Below are 16,700 nucleotides of genomic sequence, written 5' to 3' on the forward strand. Positions count from 1 at the left end.
ATTCTCGGTTTCCCACTAGCCCACTTAACATCCATATTTCCAGATCATTTTGGAGGCTAATACATAAAGTGAGGCAAGAAATGGTGAAGGCTTGGAAGAGACATATAATATCCACAGAGAATTGCGGCTGCCATCAATACCAAGGTAATGCGCTCTGCAGCCAGTTCAGGAAAGAGCAAATGGCATGGACTCATTTGGCTTCTTGTACAGAGAGAACCCTTCCCGCATAGTCCAAGGTCAAATTAGCCAAGCCCAGTGAGGACAAGGGTTGAAAGCAGGTTCTGAGTACCTCAATCTTTATTTGAACTTCAGGTGGCTGAAAAATCCATCTATCCAGTTAGCTGCCAGGTGCCAATCTTGTTGAATTTCTTTCCATCTTTGGTAATAAGTATGAGGTTATAAAGGGCTGTGGGCAGAGGAGGACTACAAAGAGAGGAGGCCAGATAAAATGTTCCCTTGAGATTTCAAAGCGACAGCCAGTCATAAAAATGCCTTTTGTGTGCCAAGCAAACGAAGTCAAGACATCTATGATATCTCCTGAAATGAAACAGTGGAGATTTGCCCTGCTTAGAGCAGAACAAACTGAACAGGCAACAAATTCAGGACTAACAAATTCAGATGGAGAAGGATGAAGAGATCTAAAGTGGAACAAATGAAGAGCAGAATTGATAGCAGTGCTTTTGAATAGTTCACTCATTGACTGGTCACTAAATATTAACTGCCTACCTGATACACCAGGTATTGGTGCTGTAATATGGAACAAAACAGATTAAACAGTTATGGAAGGTACACTTGAAAGCATACAAGGTTTATAGTGAATATTACTAGAGATTTTTGAGTAGATATGGATTTTTTCAAGAATATAGGCAGATGATTTCAATTTTTTTCTTAAAGGAAAAGAACTGACCTAAGAGAATCTAGATGTTAAAAAAATAAGGTATCCACTTTGGAATAAAAACCAAATTGGACTTAGACATTTTTCTAAAATCCTGAGACCATCATAGCATTCTTTCCTCTGTTTGAGCCTTCTATGCTCTCACTATAATTTTTGTTAGAAAGCAGCATGCTTTTGTGAGATGATGTTGGAGGTACACATATGTAGGCACACACACACACACACACACACACACACACACACACCATCAGGTACTGTCCATCCTGTTTCTTTCAGACAGGGTCTCTCTTACTGGCACGGAACTCATCTAGTAGTCAGTGAGCCTCAAGAATATGCCTGTCTCTACCTCCCCAGAGTTGAGCTTACAAACTCACACCACAACACCTTACTTTTTGACATGGATTCTAGGAATCAAATTCAAGGCCTCATGTTTGCATGACAAAGCACTTTACCAACTTAGGTGTCTCCTCAGCATGAACAAGCCTTCTTTAAAGCCTTTAATTTTCTTCCTCGTGAAAAAATAGCTACTATATGAATTTCTTGCAAAGCATTTCATTCTTAATTAGAATATGGATTTCTAGTGTTGCTAATGTGAATGGTACTTTACAGGGTTTTTCTTAAGCATACAGAAAATCTGTGAATGCAAGTTTTTCTTCCCCCAGATTAATTTATCCTCCATCTTTCCCTCCCTCCTTCCTTTCTCTTTTGTCTCTTTCTCGCTTTTCTGCTCACATTTTTCTTTTTAGCTTCACACATGCTACACAAAGCTGCACCTCAAGCCATTCCTTCCCACTCCGTGCCTTCCCACTGGCTACATAGATGAGGGTGTTCGTGTGATAGGAAAAACAGAGTACTGCCTCAGAAAACCATTCATAGATATATTTATGATGGAATAGAATATAATACAAATCAAGCATTCAAATATATGAAAACCATTGGAGAAAAGAACTTTTACTAAATGGTAAAACAATTGACTATGTAAATATAGTTGACATAATAGCTCATATTATGGTTGTTAGATTTAACAACCAAACCTTTTCTTACTTTTATCCAGCCAAGTGATAAGAAAACGAGGATCTAGAACTCCAGATTAATGTAAAAGTTTAAGGTACTTTTAAAAGTTTAAGGTACATTTAAAGTGGATCTGTCATAAGAGCAGGTAGGTCTGTAGTCTATACTAGACTAAAGATGACAAGAAAGCTCTGAACTTAAATCCAGAATTTGTTTGTAAGGGTGCTAAGATATAACAGAAACAAGTTGTCACTAAAGGGGATTGGCAAAATCAGTTCAGCATTCAGAAATTATATTAAATCTGGAGTCTCTCACTTTGTCATTTACTAAAGTAAGTTATAGTTGAATAAAGGAATAAAGGAATGAAATAATTAAAATATCAAAATGCAAAATATGAAGAAATAACCATGTTTAAGTAAGGACTTGGGGCACAAAAATGATGGCCATAATTACAAAGGCCAGTTATATCAGATTTTATTGTGCAAAATTTACAATAATAACCTTAAGTTAGTTCAGTTTGGCAACAAGTTTTTATGCTTAAAAAAATTAGCCATGGTCGAGTTCATTTTATTTACCAGGCAATAGAAAATCTAACAAGCTGGATCTGGTTCTTGGGACCTCCATAATGGAAATAGAGAATCAACCTTCATAAATTGTTTTCTGACCTCTGCACATGCATTGTGGCCAGTATCCTCAACCCCACACTAAATAAACAAATGTAATTAATGACAGAACTTATCTACTAATATTTAGTTTAAAAATGTTCTTTTAAGTAATGCTATTTGTTTTGGCCCTGCTTGTGTACTAGATAGTCTATACTGCTGAAGGAAGCTGTGAAGGGTGTATATTTGGGTATGCCAGTTTGGTTGTGTGTATTAGGAACTTTCATCATTTGTGGCCTTTGAACCATCTATACCACTATAGCATCAGCTCTGAAAATGAAGGCGCTCTTGGAATATGTTGATTGGCAGACTATTTAAATGATCATCTATTACAAATGGAGCTTTAAGCAGTTTTTTACCCTCAGGTGTAAATGCTACGTATATAATGACAAGGTATACAATATTATGATTCCAAGTTGAGAAAAAAATAATGAAGAAAATATATCAAACTGTTAAGAGTTGTGTGAATATTTCTGGATGCCCTCTTTATTTCTTTCATGTCCTGTACTTTTGAAGACATTGATAGTGAAGATTTATGTTGCATGCATAACATGTCAGTGTCTGTTCTTTGCCCCCTTGCCACCCTCTTTCTTAACCTTCCTTGGCAATGTCTCTAGGTTGGTAAGAGAGGATTCTGCAACGGAGTAGTGGGTGGATGGAGATGATGACCTGTGCCTTAGCTCCTCTGTCCATAGATAATTGTGATTCCCTGTTGGGATTGGAGAATGATTTTCCCTCTGCCTCTTTTTCCTTTGCAGGAAACACATGAAATCGTGGCAATCAAGAAATTCAAGGACAGTGAAGGTATATATACATTTTTACTTCTGTATTTTTTTTGTAAGTAAAATGTGTGAGAGGTAGGTTTTAGTTGTTAGACCTCTGCCATGTGGTTTTAAAATTATAATCCTGGGGAGGGAACGAAACTTGTTTATCATCATGCTAATTTACTTTGAAATATTTCCTATCTCATGATATTAGAACATCTATTTTAATTTACAATCAAGGGTGGAATTTTTGCTCCAAAGGCTTGATCAAAGTTTTCTTAACTGCATGTTTCTGCATAGATGACAATGTAGGAGCTGATTAAAAGCAGATGCTTCTGCAGTTCCCATAAGTAGTGAGTGCTGTTGTGAAAGATGCATCATTTGGTCACAGAGTTCTCCAGCCCCTGGTCACAGCAAGTAAAACAAGGATAAGTGGAAGGCAGGATGAAGAGGGGACAGTTTTATATTTAGAACCATTTATTGAGAGAATAAGAATTTCAATAAGAAATACCATATTGGTAGGGGGGGTGTCTTGGTCACACTTTTAGACTGTTTCAAATGGAGCATTAAAATTCTCTACTGGGCAAGAAAGTTTCAAACAACCTTAGCTGTTAACTTTTACCTAACCAAAGACAGACTGATAATGAAAGTCTACATGGCTTTTGAGCTTTAGGCAGCAGTACAGAGACCTCAGTAAAAAGACTTTCTAACTCCTAACCCAGTTCCCATATACACACTATAGTGAAGCAAGTCTTACAAATTCATGTGTTAATGAGGTACTCCATCTGCCTTCATGGGTTTATATAAAATCTTTAAAAAAAATTCCTCCATTGTGACCTTGAGTTGCATGCTAGGTAAAAGGGTATCAGCATTCGCCCCTGTATCTAATGAAAAGCCTGAAGATAGACAACATAGCCTGGCTTCATTGGTGCACATTTCCTAAGCACTTTAAAGCATCAGCTTCTATATTTATGAACAGTCTCATCCCCCTAACCTCAGATACTTAGATAAAATGACAGAAGGTTTATAAACAAAAGGCTTCTAGGATAGCTTCCATAGCATTTGATGTAGCTAAACTATGATGTAACTAAACTACTTATGTGGAGCATTGCATATTACCTAGGGCCCTGAGCAGCCATTGTGAGGACAGTCGCTGAGAACAGTCTTAAAGGAAGGCATTGGGAAATGGTTTTTGGCTTATTCTGGGAGACAGTGTGCTTAAAACCATGTGCCTATGTGCCTTTGATCTAATGGAAGCAGTTGCCCCAGGGTAACCTACTGTGAAACCATTGGAAATAGGCTCTTTTGAGCAGTGACTTTAGACTAATGACAGGTGGTCTAGAGACAAATGGCGATCTAAAAAGAGTGATTACAACAGAAAATCAAAGCAGCACTCTTGCATGTATATGGAGACTTCTGACTCTGTATTGACCTTTAAGGTCACATTTGCAAGCTGCAAAGTAATAACAGCTAGCAGATCTTCAAAAAAATTTTTTTGGCACAGGGTCTTATATAGACTAAAGGTGCTTAAAATCCTGTTATCTAGTCTTCTATGTCTTTACCCTGTTCCTCTAGCAAGAATACTCCTTTTTTTCTTTTCTTCTTCTTCTTTTTTTTTTTTTTTTTTTTGGTTTTTTTTTTGGTTTTTTCAAGACAGGGTTTCTCTGTATAGCCCTGACTGTCCTAGAACTCACTCTGTAGGCCAGGCTGGCATCGAACTCAGAAATCCGCCTACCTCTGCCTCCCAAGTGCTGGGATTACAGGCGTGTGCCACCACTCCCCGGCAAGAATACCCTTAATAGAAAGAAATGGTTCATGTCTGGTGACCAACTGTTTTACAGTATGAATTCTGCATAATAGTTTCACATAGATGAGGTTGTCTACTGAACTCCTATGTAAATTATGATAATATAAAATCTGTTTTATTATCGAAATTTCAACCAGTGAATTATAATTAAAAAATAGGAGTATTCTGATATTGTTCTCATTGTCTAGTAGCTCTCAAATATTCTTTTTATTAGTTGCCATAAAAATTCATGTTATAGTAGTGATTATTCTAAATTATACATGTCCAAATCTTTGTGAAAATAAATGAAATAATTCTATAAAAGCATTGATAAACTTAAACTGAAATGGAAATTGTGTTTGGCCTGACTGACATTCACATTAATGTTCTAAATATTCTCTAACTGATGATATGAAGGGAGTGTATGAGAATATATACCACCTTTGGGGAGTGGGGGGGCTAGAAAAGGGGAAATCATTTGAAATGTAAATAAAAAAATATATCGAATAAAAAAAAAAAAAGAGTATGATAAGCCGGGCGGTGGTGGTGCACACCTGTAATCCCAGCACTCTGGGAGGCAGAGGCAGGCAGATTTCTGAGTTCGAGGCCAGCCTGGTCTACAGAGTGAGTTCCAGGACAGCCAGAGCTACACAGAGAAACCCTGTCTCAAAAAAACAAAACAAAACAAAACAAAACAAAAAAGATTATAACATCCTACTGTCCTGTTAACATGATATGGATCCAAAAAATTGCGTGCAATATTTTATTTTTAACTTAATTTAAATTAAAATATATTTGATTTTAAATTTAAATAAAATGTGATTTAAATTTGAATTATATTTTATGTAATTTTAAATTTAAATCACATTTTATTTAAATAAAATATACTATTATTTTATTTTAATATATTTTTAGGTAGACCGCTTTTTAGTGCAAAATATCTTTATTATTCCAGAATAACTGATTACTGTTTAAAAAGTCCAAATTTTCCTAGTAAATAAAGGGGTATTGTCTTAGTCAGGGTTTCTATTCCTGCACAAACATCATGACCAAGAAGCAAGTTGGGGAGGAAAGGGTTTATTGAGCTTACACTGCCACGTTGCAGTTCATCACTAAAGGAAGTCAGGACTGAACTCAAGCAGGTCAGGAAACAGGAGCTGATGCAGAGGCCATGGAGGGATGTTTCTTACTGGCTTGCTTCCCCTGGCTTGCTCAGCCTGCTCTCTTATAGAACCCAAGAGCACCAGTCCAAAGGTGGAACCACCCACAAGGGACCCTCCCCACTTGATCACTAATTGAGAAAATGCCCCACAGCTGGATCTCATGGAGGCACTTCCCCAACTGAAGCTCCTTTCTCTGTGATAACTCTAGCCTGTGTCAAGTTGACACACAAAACCAGCCAGTACAATAGCCTTGTCAACTTGACCCACAAACACATCACTATTAAGCCTCAACCCTTACTTTCTTACTCATCCCCAAGATCTAAATTACTTTAAAAGTCCCACAGTCTTTACATATTAAAAGTTCAATCACCTTAAAATATCCAATATCTTTAAAATTCAAAGTCTTTTAAAAGTTTAAAGTCTTTTAACTGTGGGCTCCACTAAAATACTTTCTTCCTTCAAGAGGGAAACATATCAGGGCACAGTCACAACCAAAAGCAAAACTCAAACTCCAAATGTCCAATGTCTGGGGTCCAACTCACGATCTTCTGGGCTCCTCCAAGGGCTTGGGTCACTCCTTCAGTCCTGCCCTTTGTAGCACACAGCTTGTCTTCTAGGCTCCAGCTGCCTGTACTCCACTGCTGCTGCTGTTCTTGGTGGTCATTGCATGGTACTAGCATCTCCAAAACGCTGCTATCTTCCACTGTAATTAGGCTTCACCAATAGCCTCTCATAGGCTCTCTTCAGGGTGACAAGCCTCTGCTCCTATGCATGACCCCTTCAAGTCCTGGGCCATCAATTGCAACTGAGGCTGCACCTTCACCAGTGGCCTTCCGTGGCCTCTCACTGTGCCAAGAGCCTCAGCTGCTCTTCATGACCCCTTCATGCCTTCAAAACCAGTACCATCTGGGTGACTCTTACACAGTACCAAGTCCAGCCACAGCACAAAATACAACTGTGGCTATCTCTGGAACACACACTCTGTGCTCTCAGAAAACTCTTCCAAGAATATTTCATCTCGGTGATGCTGGTCTCTTCTTAATCACTGCTAATTTCTTAGCTCCAGGTAACCAGCATCAATAGTCCCAGTAACACAAAGGTTTGCTTTAGTGGTTCTGGTATCTTGTTACTCACAGCTGATTCTTCAGCCCCAGCTAACCAAAACCACAGAATCTTCACAATCACAACATGGCCACTATAAGAGTGTTTAATCTTCCCTCTGAAATTTCACAAGCCAGGCCTCCATCTTTCACACTGTTCTTAATATTGTCTTCCAAGCTCCTACAGAACTTTTCACCGAGCTCTTAATATTCTAATGGCTTTTCTGGCTCAAAGTTCCAAAGTCCTTCCACAGTCCTCCCCAAAACATGGTCAGGTTGTCACAGGAATACCCCACTATGCTGGTACCAATTTGTCTTAGTCAGGGTTTCTATTCCTGCACAAACATCATGACCAAGAAGCAAGCTGGGGAGGAAAGGGTTTATTCATCTTACACTTTCACATTGCAGTTCATCACTAAAGGAAGTCAAAACTGGTACTCAAGCAGGTCAGGAAGCAGTAGCTGATTCAGAGGCCATGGAGGGATTTTTCTTACTGGCTTGCTTCCCCTGGCTTGCTCAGCCTGCACTCTTATAGAACCCAAGAGCACCAGCCCAGAGATGGTACCACCCACAAGGGGCCCTGCCCCCTTGATCACTAATTGAGAAAATGCCCCACAGCTAGATCTCATGGAGGCACTTCCCCAACTGAAGCTCCTTTCTCTGTGATAACTCCAGCCTGTGTCACGTTGACACACAAAACTAGCCAGTACAGGTATGTTGATACTTTAACTGGAAAAATTAAAACTGAAATTCTGAAAATACATTTATTTTATAGTAAATGCAATTTGTATTATAATAGCAACTGTGTGCTAATTTAGTTTTTAACAGAATTGGGTATTTTAAGCAGGAAAGTCAGTTTTTACACTAAAGTTGCATAATTAGCTCAATATAGCAAAAGGCTTTGTCAGTTTTCTTTTTATAATATGCATGTCTTCATGTTTGAGAATTAATATATTTTGTATCTGAGTATTTTGCCTCTAAGTGTGTATGTGTACCATGTACAGGTCTGGTTCCTATGGAGGTAAGGGCATTGGATCCCATAGAGCTGGAGTTATGGATAGTTGTGAACCACTATTTGGGTGCTGAGAATCAAACTAGGGTTCTTCAAGAACAAGTACTCTTAACCTCTGAGCCATCTCCACTGTTTCCCACACTTTTAAGTTTTTATTCCCTGATTGTTAGCTGATAAAACTCTGCCAGAACATTTATCATTGTCTTTGCCTCTGTGTTTTCCTGCAAGATTTGAATGCTCTAGATGAAGAAAGAAACTTGTGTTAGGAGAAAGTGTATAGGCTGGGGATGTGGCTCAGTGGTAGTCTTTGCTTTAATTCCCAGCTGCTACCCCCACCCCCAAACAAAAAGGAATAGTTGAGTGATGATAAAGTTTTATCAGAGATGCTTTTCTTTGTTGGTTTTTCTTTTATTATTTTTAACAGCTTCCACTTTTTGATGTATCATCATAAATCTGCCGTCTCAGAATTCATAGCAACACTCTGAATGATGATATAAATTTTTCTATTCATGTGTGCTTCCACAGAGAAAATTAAATATCAAATACCTAACAAGTTAGTGGTCTCTACTGAATTAGGTCTGCTTATTATTTGGCTCTTCTATGAATAAAAAAAAAATGACCATAGACTCCAAAGATACAGGAGTTTTTCTGGTTAAAAGATATTTTCAGATTGTATATAGTAAATATTTTAGCCAAATTCTCTTTAACCTTTCTATAACTGCAGTCTTGTACATTGACATTCACAATCATATGGTCATGTATTAATAACAGGTCATCATTATTACTTTGCATGATGCTTTAAAACAAGAATTCGTGAATTCTAAACTTCAAGCGCCTGAATTCTGTATACAAGAGGCCTTGAAGCAAAGTTTCCAGCCTTGATCATATAAAGAACCCGATTAGCTGAGCTGGAGTGCCAGCTACTCCTGGTACTATCATACTTCCTTTTCTGCCCCAACCTAATCTCTTTCAAACCTCAGGGATTCTTGTAAGATTTGGCAACATTTTGCACTTTTTGTGATTTCATAAATTTTCTCTGTTCTTTAACTTGTCCTTCATCTCTAAAGATTGAAGGGTCTTCATCTTTTTTTGGTACATAAAACAGTATCATCACCATTCAAACCTCTGGCCACATTGATTGCCCTGCTGCTGCTGCTGTACTGTCCTCACTCAGAGCAACCAGAATCAAACATGGTACCCTATGGTTTTGTTCAAGGATGGATTGACTTTTCTTTTTCATTCTTTTTAAAGGTCTGTTTTGGGGGCCTCGTTGGCTATACAAAGATGTCAGGTTTGTGGTTTTGTAAAGTAGGTTACAGCTATTCCTGGATTTCTTTTCCAAGCCCACAGTTCTTTAAAAATAGGGTTACAATAGTTTCTGCTGATCTTTAGATTTCTCTTTTCATCACTGACTTATCTTTGAATTTATTTTGCTCCTGTGAGCTTTCTTCTTAAAAACGCTGCTATCTTTTATTTTAGTGAATCGCTTGATTTTTTTTTTTCCGGTGTGTTAACTTGACTCAGTGGTAAGCCTGCAGAAGTAGGCCAGAGTTTTGTTTGTTCTTACTTTGCATCTTTTTTGTTGCTGCCGCTGTCCTGGGTAGGGTGGATTGTATACTGACTTCATAGAACTTTGCCAGAGTTGCTTGTGTCTTTAACAACCCCTCCAGTGCTGCTTTTGTTTTGTTTGAGATAGGATATTGGTATGTAGCCCAAGATAGCCTGAAATTAAAGTTTCACATATTCATTCAGTCAGTCAGTCTACCCACTCTCTCCCTCTCCCTTTCCACCCCTGCCCTCCTTCTTTCCTTCTTCCCTATTCCCTCTCCCTCTCTCTTCCCTCTTCTCTTTATTTTGAAAAAATGATCTTACTGTGTAGCCTAGGCTGGCCCAGAACTCACAGTTTAGCCAAAGATGGCTTTTAGCACTCCTCCTGCCTCAGCCTTTTCAGTGCTAAGATTATAGCTGTGAACCATCATGCTCAGCTTTCTTCAACAGTGCCTAAGGATGAGATTGGTTAGCATGGTCTTAATCAAGTGTAGAAACATTGGCCTTTAGAAGTAGAAGATGCCTTTAGAATAAACCACTGTAACCCCAGTCAGTCTCAGTTTATAGGTGAGGACTTACTATGGGTTTAATTAATATGACTAAAATGCAGGCCCAAGCCCTTCACTGACAAGTCATGCTATGCTCTTCGGCTGTGTGGCGTTAGCAACAAGCCAGATAGCTGGATCTGGTATGTTACAAAGTCTAGGCATCAATCTAGGTATTGTGACTCACTCTCCAAAGTTCACTGTAATATACCATACCACCTAAGGCCTTCTGTTCAACTTAGCTCACGAGGGTGAATGTGACTCAGTCCATGCCCCTTGAGAAGATTAGCTATCCTTTTTAGATGTCAGTTATTTATGAACTGGAGAAATTAGCACAGATAGCACACAAGGATTATCTCAACTAGTGGTGATTTGGGGAGGGGAGAGTAGGGGATGCTTGTTTCCATGTAGTGTGCTATGACTTCCATTGCTTTGCTACTTTTTGCTTGTTTGAGAAGCATGTGTGTTGGTGGAGTGTGCATTCCTTTTCTCTGTCATCTCATTTACTACCACACATTTCACTATCCAGTGTAGGCTAGGTAGGCTAGAAACCTTAAAAGCACTCACAGAAACAAATTTATAGCATGTTCCAACGTAATGGTGAGTGCTTAGTGTGCTTGCACCTTAGGAATTAAGTACTTCACTTCTTGCCTGTTCCCAGACATTACAGTCTTAATGCTTAGGTGATTACTTATGGCTGGCAAAAGAGCCTCATTTCATAAAAGGCAGCTCAAATGAGATGGTGTTGGCACACTACACCCTAAGTGATGTTATTGTGTGTCCCTCCAACCCCTAGCCCGTGTGTGTGTTCCTGAGAATTGAACCTAGGATTTGCACTTGCTCAGAAAGCACTCTACCACTGAAGTATATATCCCAGGCCCTCTTTTTATTTTTTTTTTTTTGTCTGTTTGAAGACAGCATTTCAGGACATTGTCCAGGCTGGCCTTGAACATGAAATCCTCTTGCTATAGCCTCCCAAGTAGCCAGGATTACAAAGTGCCACCAACCTGGTTCACTGTGTGCTTCTTTTTAAAGAATTGCCTATCTTCTTTGTCTCTTTATAAACATTCAGAATATAGCCATTATGTTTTTATAAAGCCACTGTTAGGTGGAGCTAGTATATATGAATGATATATTTTATCAGCTACCAAAATTCAGTGAGGCTTAGGTTTATAATCAGAAAGACTTTGGCTGGAGAGATAGCTTAGCTATTAAAGTTTAGACTCACAACCAGAAAGTCTTAAATGGAAAAAATTATAGATAATTAGATTTATTTACTGATGAAAAGTTTATAATCAGAAATACTTTATTGAAAAATCATAAATTATTAGGTTTATTTACTGGTGAAAATGTAAGTGTCCTGCCCAGAGATACTTGTTGCAACATAAATTGCTTAAAGGCAGAATCTAAAGTCTAGATCTCCACAGTTCTATTCCGGTGTTCCTTCTTTCATTGCTATTTTGATTTGGACATACCAAGGCCACTCTATCTATTAGCACAGATAGAAAATGTCCCAATTTGATAATAATACACCACACTGTCTTTTTGCTTGCTTTTAAAATTCCCAGTGTGCCCAAGCATTTGATTAGAGAAGAAACATCAGTTGTATCTACTTAGTAACTTTGCACTCCACCCCAGTATAGCTTACTGATCCTCTTAAGGATTTTGTATGTAGACATACATACTGTTGACCCTAGGTGTACTATTGGTTTTCTAGATTCCCCATTTTTCATATTCTAGAAACATTCAGGGTTAGAGATGAGTAAGAGGAAATAAATTCTGTTTTTCACTTTACCTCACAACCAGCCCTTTCAAAGTTTTCAAAAGAAAAATAGAAAGTACTCTACTCAGAATTGAGAAGAGTGCCTATATTGTTGGCCACCTTTTACATGCTTTCCACATCTGAAGTTGGGGAGAGCTAGACATATATACAAAAATCTCTTCCTGGGCCCAGCTCAAGCATTCATAACAGGAAGCTGTGATTGTTCTCAGTTCTGCAAATTTGAATATATGTTGGACAGAAGAACTTTAATCAGTAAGCAGCCTAAACACAAATACAAAGGTCCAAAGTGTGAAATGTATCCCAATTTACTTGTTGAGGACTTATCTGATTCTATAAGTAGGAAATGTCATACCTGACCTTATATAATATGTTGGAGTCAAAAAATAAGTACATTGAAAGCATTGTATAAAGTTGTCTTCCATGATATGGATATATGAAGTGTAAACAAATTTTGTATTTGAATTTGGGTCCATCCCCCATCATTACACAGCTCTCTCTCTCTCTCTCTCTCTCTCTCTCTCTCTCTCTCTCTGTGTGTGTGTGTGTGTGTGTGTGTGTGTGTGTGTCTGTCCTCTCTCTCATGTACTTACTTATTTCATAATCGAATTTCTAAAATCTTAAACACTTCGTAGTCACAAGCATTTCAGTTCAGGGACACTCCAGTTGTATCAAGAAAACTGATGATCTTTTCTGTGAGAAGAAAACCCTATACATTGTGGTAAGGAATGGGATGGGGGGAGGAGTCATCTTATTTTAGGGTCTGTAAAATCCCATTGGGGAATGCAATTTTACAACAATACATCAAATACCTGAAAGAACTAGTGCTGTCAAGAGCCAGTAAGAGAGTGAACACACCAAGAACAGGGGACAAAGGTTAGGGCTATTTGTGTAACTAAACAACTAAGATGAGAGAGACAAGTCACCTATCCTTCCTGGCATGTAGGATTTGCTGTCCGTCCAAGTCTTTCCTCTCACTCTTGGATGGGTCGCTGTTTCTGCTACTGTTGCCTTTGTCCATTTCTGCACAGCAGTATCCACATTCTTTACTAACCTGTGTCCCAGCGACCTCCAGTGCTTTTCTGGCTGGAGAGTGCCTCATTCATGTAACCAGGTCGCAGAAAAGTATTGACTTGATGTTTCCTGGTTGTCATAGATCCACCAGCTCCACAAAGCCCTCTTTCTACCAGCCTCTTCTTTAAACTCATTTTGGAACAGGGCTCAATGTGGGGGCTGGACAGAAAATCAGCTAAGAAGCAGTCCTTACTCTGCATTTAGAATCTTTCCCTTCCTTCATCATGAACCCCAGTCAGCTTTGCCCCTTTGGGTGCTTTTGTGGAAAGCATGTTTTCTTCAAAGCCATAAGTGTTCTTGTCTTTGTCCCAGAACTTCCAGTTTCTTTCTCTTAAGACTTAAAAACATGCTTGTATTTGAGGTCCTTACAACATAATCTCAACAAGTCTGGATTCTGGCCCCTAACCAAAACCTGAGACCAAATGTGTTTTAGAAGTCATCATTTTGAAGTTTTAGTATGGAAATATGGCACTCTACATAGCACTCTGTAATCAACGCATATTTCTATAGCCTAGTCTATGAATATTCATATTAAGTGGGTTAAACAAAGAATATAAATATCAATTCCATGTTCCCTCTGAATGAATTTGTCACAAACTTAGAAGGGGTTTAGTTTTCCAACTAGGGATTTTGGAATTATGAACCTGTATTCTTGAACATACATATTAAAAACACACTACTTAGAATTTCCCAGCTACCTCTTAAGCTATCATAAGTAGACATTTGAAGTGAAATCCTAGCTTCTTGCTTGGCTGCCCATTAGTCCATTACCATTAATGTAGCTTCTGTCTCACCTCCCTGTCCATGGTGGATATCACAAGTGAAATTGATGGTATGGAAGGGCAGATACTGCTACAGCATAGGATCTCCATCCGGGAACAGCTATGCCATCTGTGATAGACAGATGGAGATGCCATGGGAAGGCAGCAGGAACCCTCAGCAGTTTCTGTTCAAAGAAATAAGATGCTCTTAAGAATTTCCTATGATTTGGCCATGAACTGCGTCACAAATACCTGATGTACAACCTGTGCTCACTGAGGTGATTCTCAAGCAAGGCTAAAGAATGAAATACTTTTTTTAAAAACAAAACTTGAAGCTAACCATAGGACATGAACTGTTACACATACTGGACACAAAGCGTCCTCTGCACATCGATGGCGTTGGCTCTCATAACCCTTTTAAGCATTTTCTTCCCCAACACAGAATGTTAGAGCCAAAATGATGTTGAATTCATGTGCTAGGTCTATACATCTGTGGTTTGATACAACAAAAAATAAAATAAAATGGAAGCAAAGAATGGGTTTGATGTGTTCAAGGAAACCTTTTCTTTGTTTTGTTTTGTTTTGGGCTCTTTGGGTACCTTATAGCACAGGCTGACCTGGAACTTACCATCCCCCCCCCAAACTCCTGAATCCCCTGCTGGGATTTTTATAGGTCTGCACTACCAGATCTGACTAAGCCTTTCTTTAAATATTTTGTTTTCTTTCTCTCACCATGAAAATGTGTTAATATTCTATCTGTTTTGAACGGTACTTTTGAAAGCTTTCATTTATTTTCTGTCTTCACCACTGCCTGTATTCTAGAAAATGAAGAAGTCAAGGAGACAACTTTACGAGAGCTTAAAATGCTTCGTACTCTCAAGCAGGAAAACATTGTGGAGCTGAAGGAAGCTTTCCGTCGGAGAGGGAAACTATACCTGGTGTTTGAATATGTCGAGAAAGTAAGTCATGAATAGCCAGTGTGCAGCCTCACCTTATTTTTCTGTTGTTTCTGACATGATTGAAGAATGCAGTATTACTTAGTATATGCCCTGTCAACATACTCATAATCTGAGGGTATTAGATATGAAAATATCTTCCATAGTCCTTAGATGTCCTGAAATAGATTTAGGGATTTTATACACATTCGATGCATTCAGATGATCTCATTTAAACAGCATACTGGTGTATGGCTTCTGAAGTCTTAGAATCTAAGTACAACAAGTGGTTTTCAGTAGATTTATTTCAATTAAACATGAACAAAATCTCTGTGGGAGAGATAGGTGAACAGACAGTATGATAAAGGACGGTAGAGGTGCACATCAGTCCTGGCAAGCAGGAGCTGGGTCCTTCAATCAAACCTAGTATGCTGAATGAAGAAAGCAGAAGCAGTCTTTCAAGAATGGTCAGCATTCATTAGCTTTCTTGAGGGAATTATAAGGCAAGGCTTGAAACTGCTGTTAAGATTACTAGAACACACTTTAAAAAAAGGATAACCCATTAATGAACATTTTAAGATTGTGACCTAGGGGCAAAAGATTAACTGTCTCAGAATTCCTTAAAGAACAACTGACTTGTGAGCAGCTGATTTTAGCTGCCTACCTTAGGACAACCTGGAACCAGAGGAGCCTGTTAAAGGTTTTGTTGCTGTGTGAATAGGTGGCTTCTGATGTGCACATGGGCAACACAGATTAAACTGGAGAGACTTCTGTTTGCTGTAGGTCAGTCTCCTGGTATTTATTATGACATAGGACAAGAAAGCAATGGTTTTAAGAAGACTGAATGGTTTAAGAAGACTGACTTTGACTTCATTCACAATTTATACAGTATTTTTAAAATAAACAGCACAAAATAATGCTTACTAACACAATTTAAACTATACAAGACTCATTTTATTTCTAATGTATCTTTATTAAAAATAATTTTATATAAAATGTCCTGATCATGAGTTTTTCCTCTCCCAATCCCTCCCAGCTCCTCCCTACCTCCCCACCTCCCCATTCACCCAACTCCATGCCCCTGTCCCTCTCTTTAAAAAAGCAAGGAGGCAAACACTAACAAGAACAACAGAATTTTCAAAAGAAGAATGTGCACATACACACATATACAAAACCAAGACCCATAAAAATATAAATCAGAAATCATAATTTACAATTCAAAGACCAGTAAGGCAAAGAAATGGCTAAACAAAGCAATACAGAGTAAAAGGTTTACAAAAATACCATTGAGTTCGTTGGTGTTGGCAATTTACTGCTGGGCCTGGGGTCTACCCTTAAGTGTGGTTAATATATCCAGTAAAGACTCTGTCATTTTAAATCAGTTATTATATGCTACTTCTCCTAAATCTGTTTTTCTGGGTTTGTTTTGGTATTTCCGTATCAAAATAAGATTTAAAAAATGGTTATTTTAAGAAAATAGTGCTGTACTAGGGTTACAGAAAGAAATCAGATTATGTTTATTTTCTAGATATCACAAATACATGTGCAGTTTTCAGTTTTTACTGGCAATGAAATTTGTCACATCTAGTATTTCACTTTATCTTTTTTATTTCTGTTGTTTCATGGTGGTGGTTGTTTGTGATAAGTGGTTGTTTAGTATGTCA

The 16,700-nt window shown here is 38.3% G+C and overlaps 1 protein-coding gene across 1 annotated transcript in view; it reads left to right on the forward strand.

The window, feature by feature from the left end:
- The window catches only part of Cdkl5 (cyclin dependent kinase like 5), a 211,988-nt gene that overhangs the window by 110,894 nt on the left and 84,394 nt on the right, over positions 1–16,700 (forward strand). Inside the window, exons 4-5 of the mRNA XM_052171250.1 lie at positions 3,327–3,372; positions 14,924–15,060. Coding sequence (XP_052027210.1) covers positions 3,327–3,372; positions 14,924–15,060 — 183 coding nt within the window. The remainder of the gene's footprint in view (positions 1–3,326; positions 3,373–14,923; positions 15,061–16,700) is intronic.

Source organism: Apodemus sylvaticus, chromosome X (genome assembly GCF_947179515.1).
Source record: "Apodemus sylvaticus chromosome X, mApoSyl1.1, whole genome shotgun sequence".
In the NCBI taxonomy this organism is placed as follows: Eukaryota; Metazoa; Chordata; class Mammalia; order Rodentia; family Muridae; genus Apodemus; species Apodemus sylvaticus.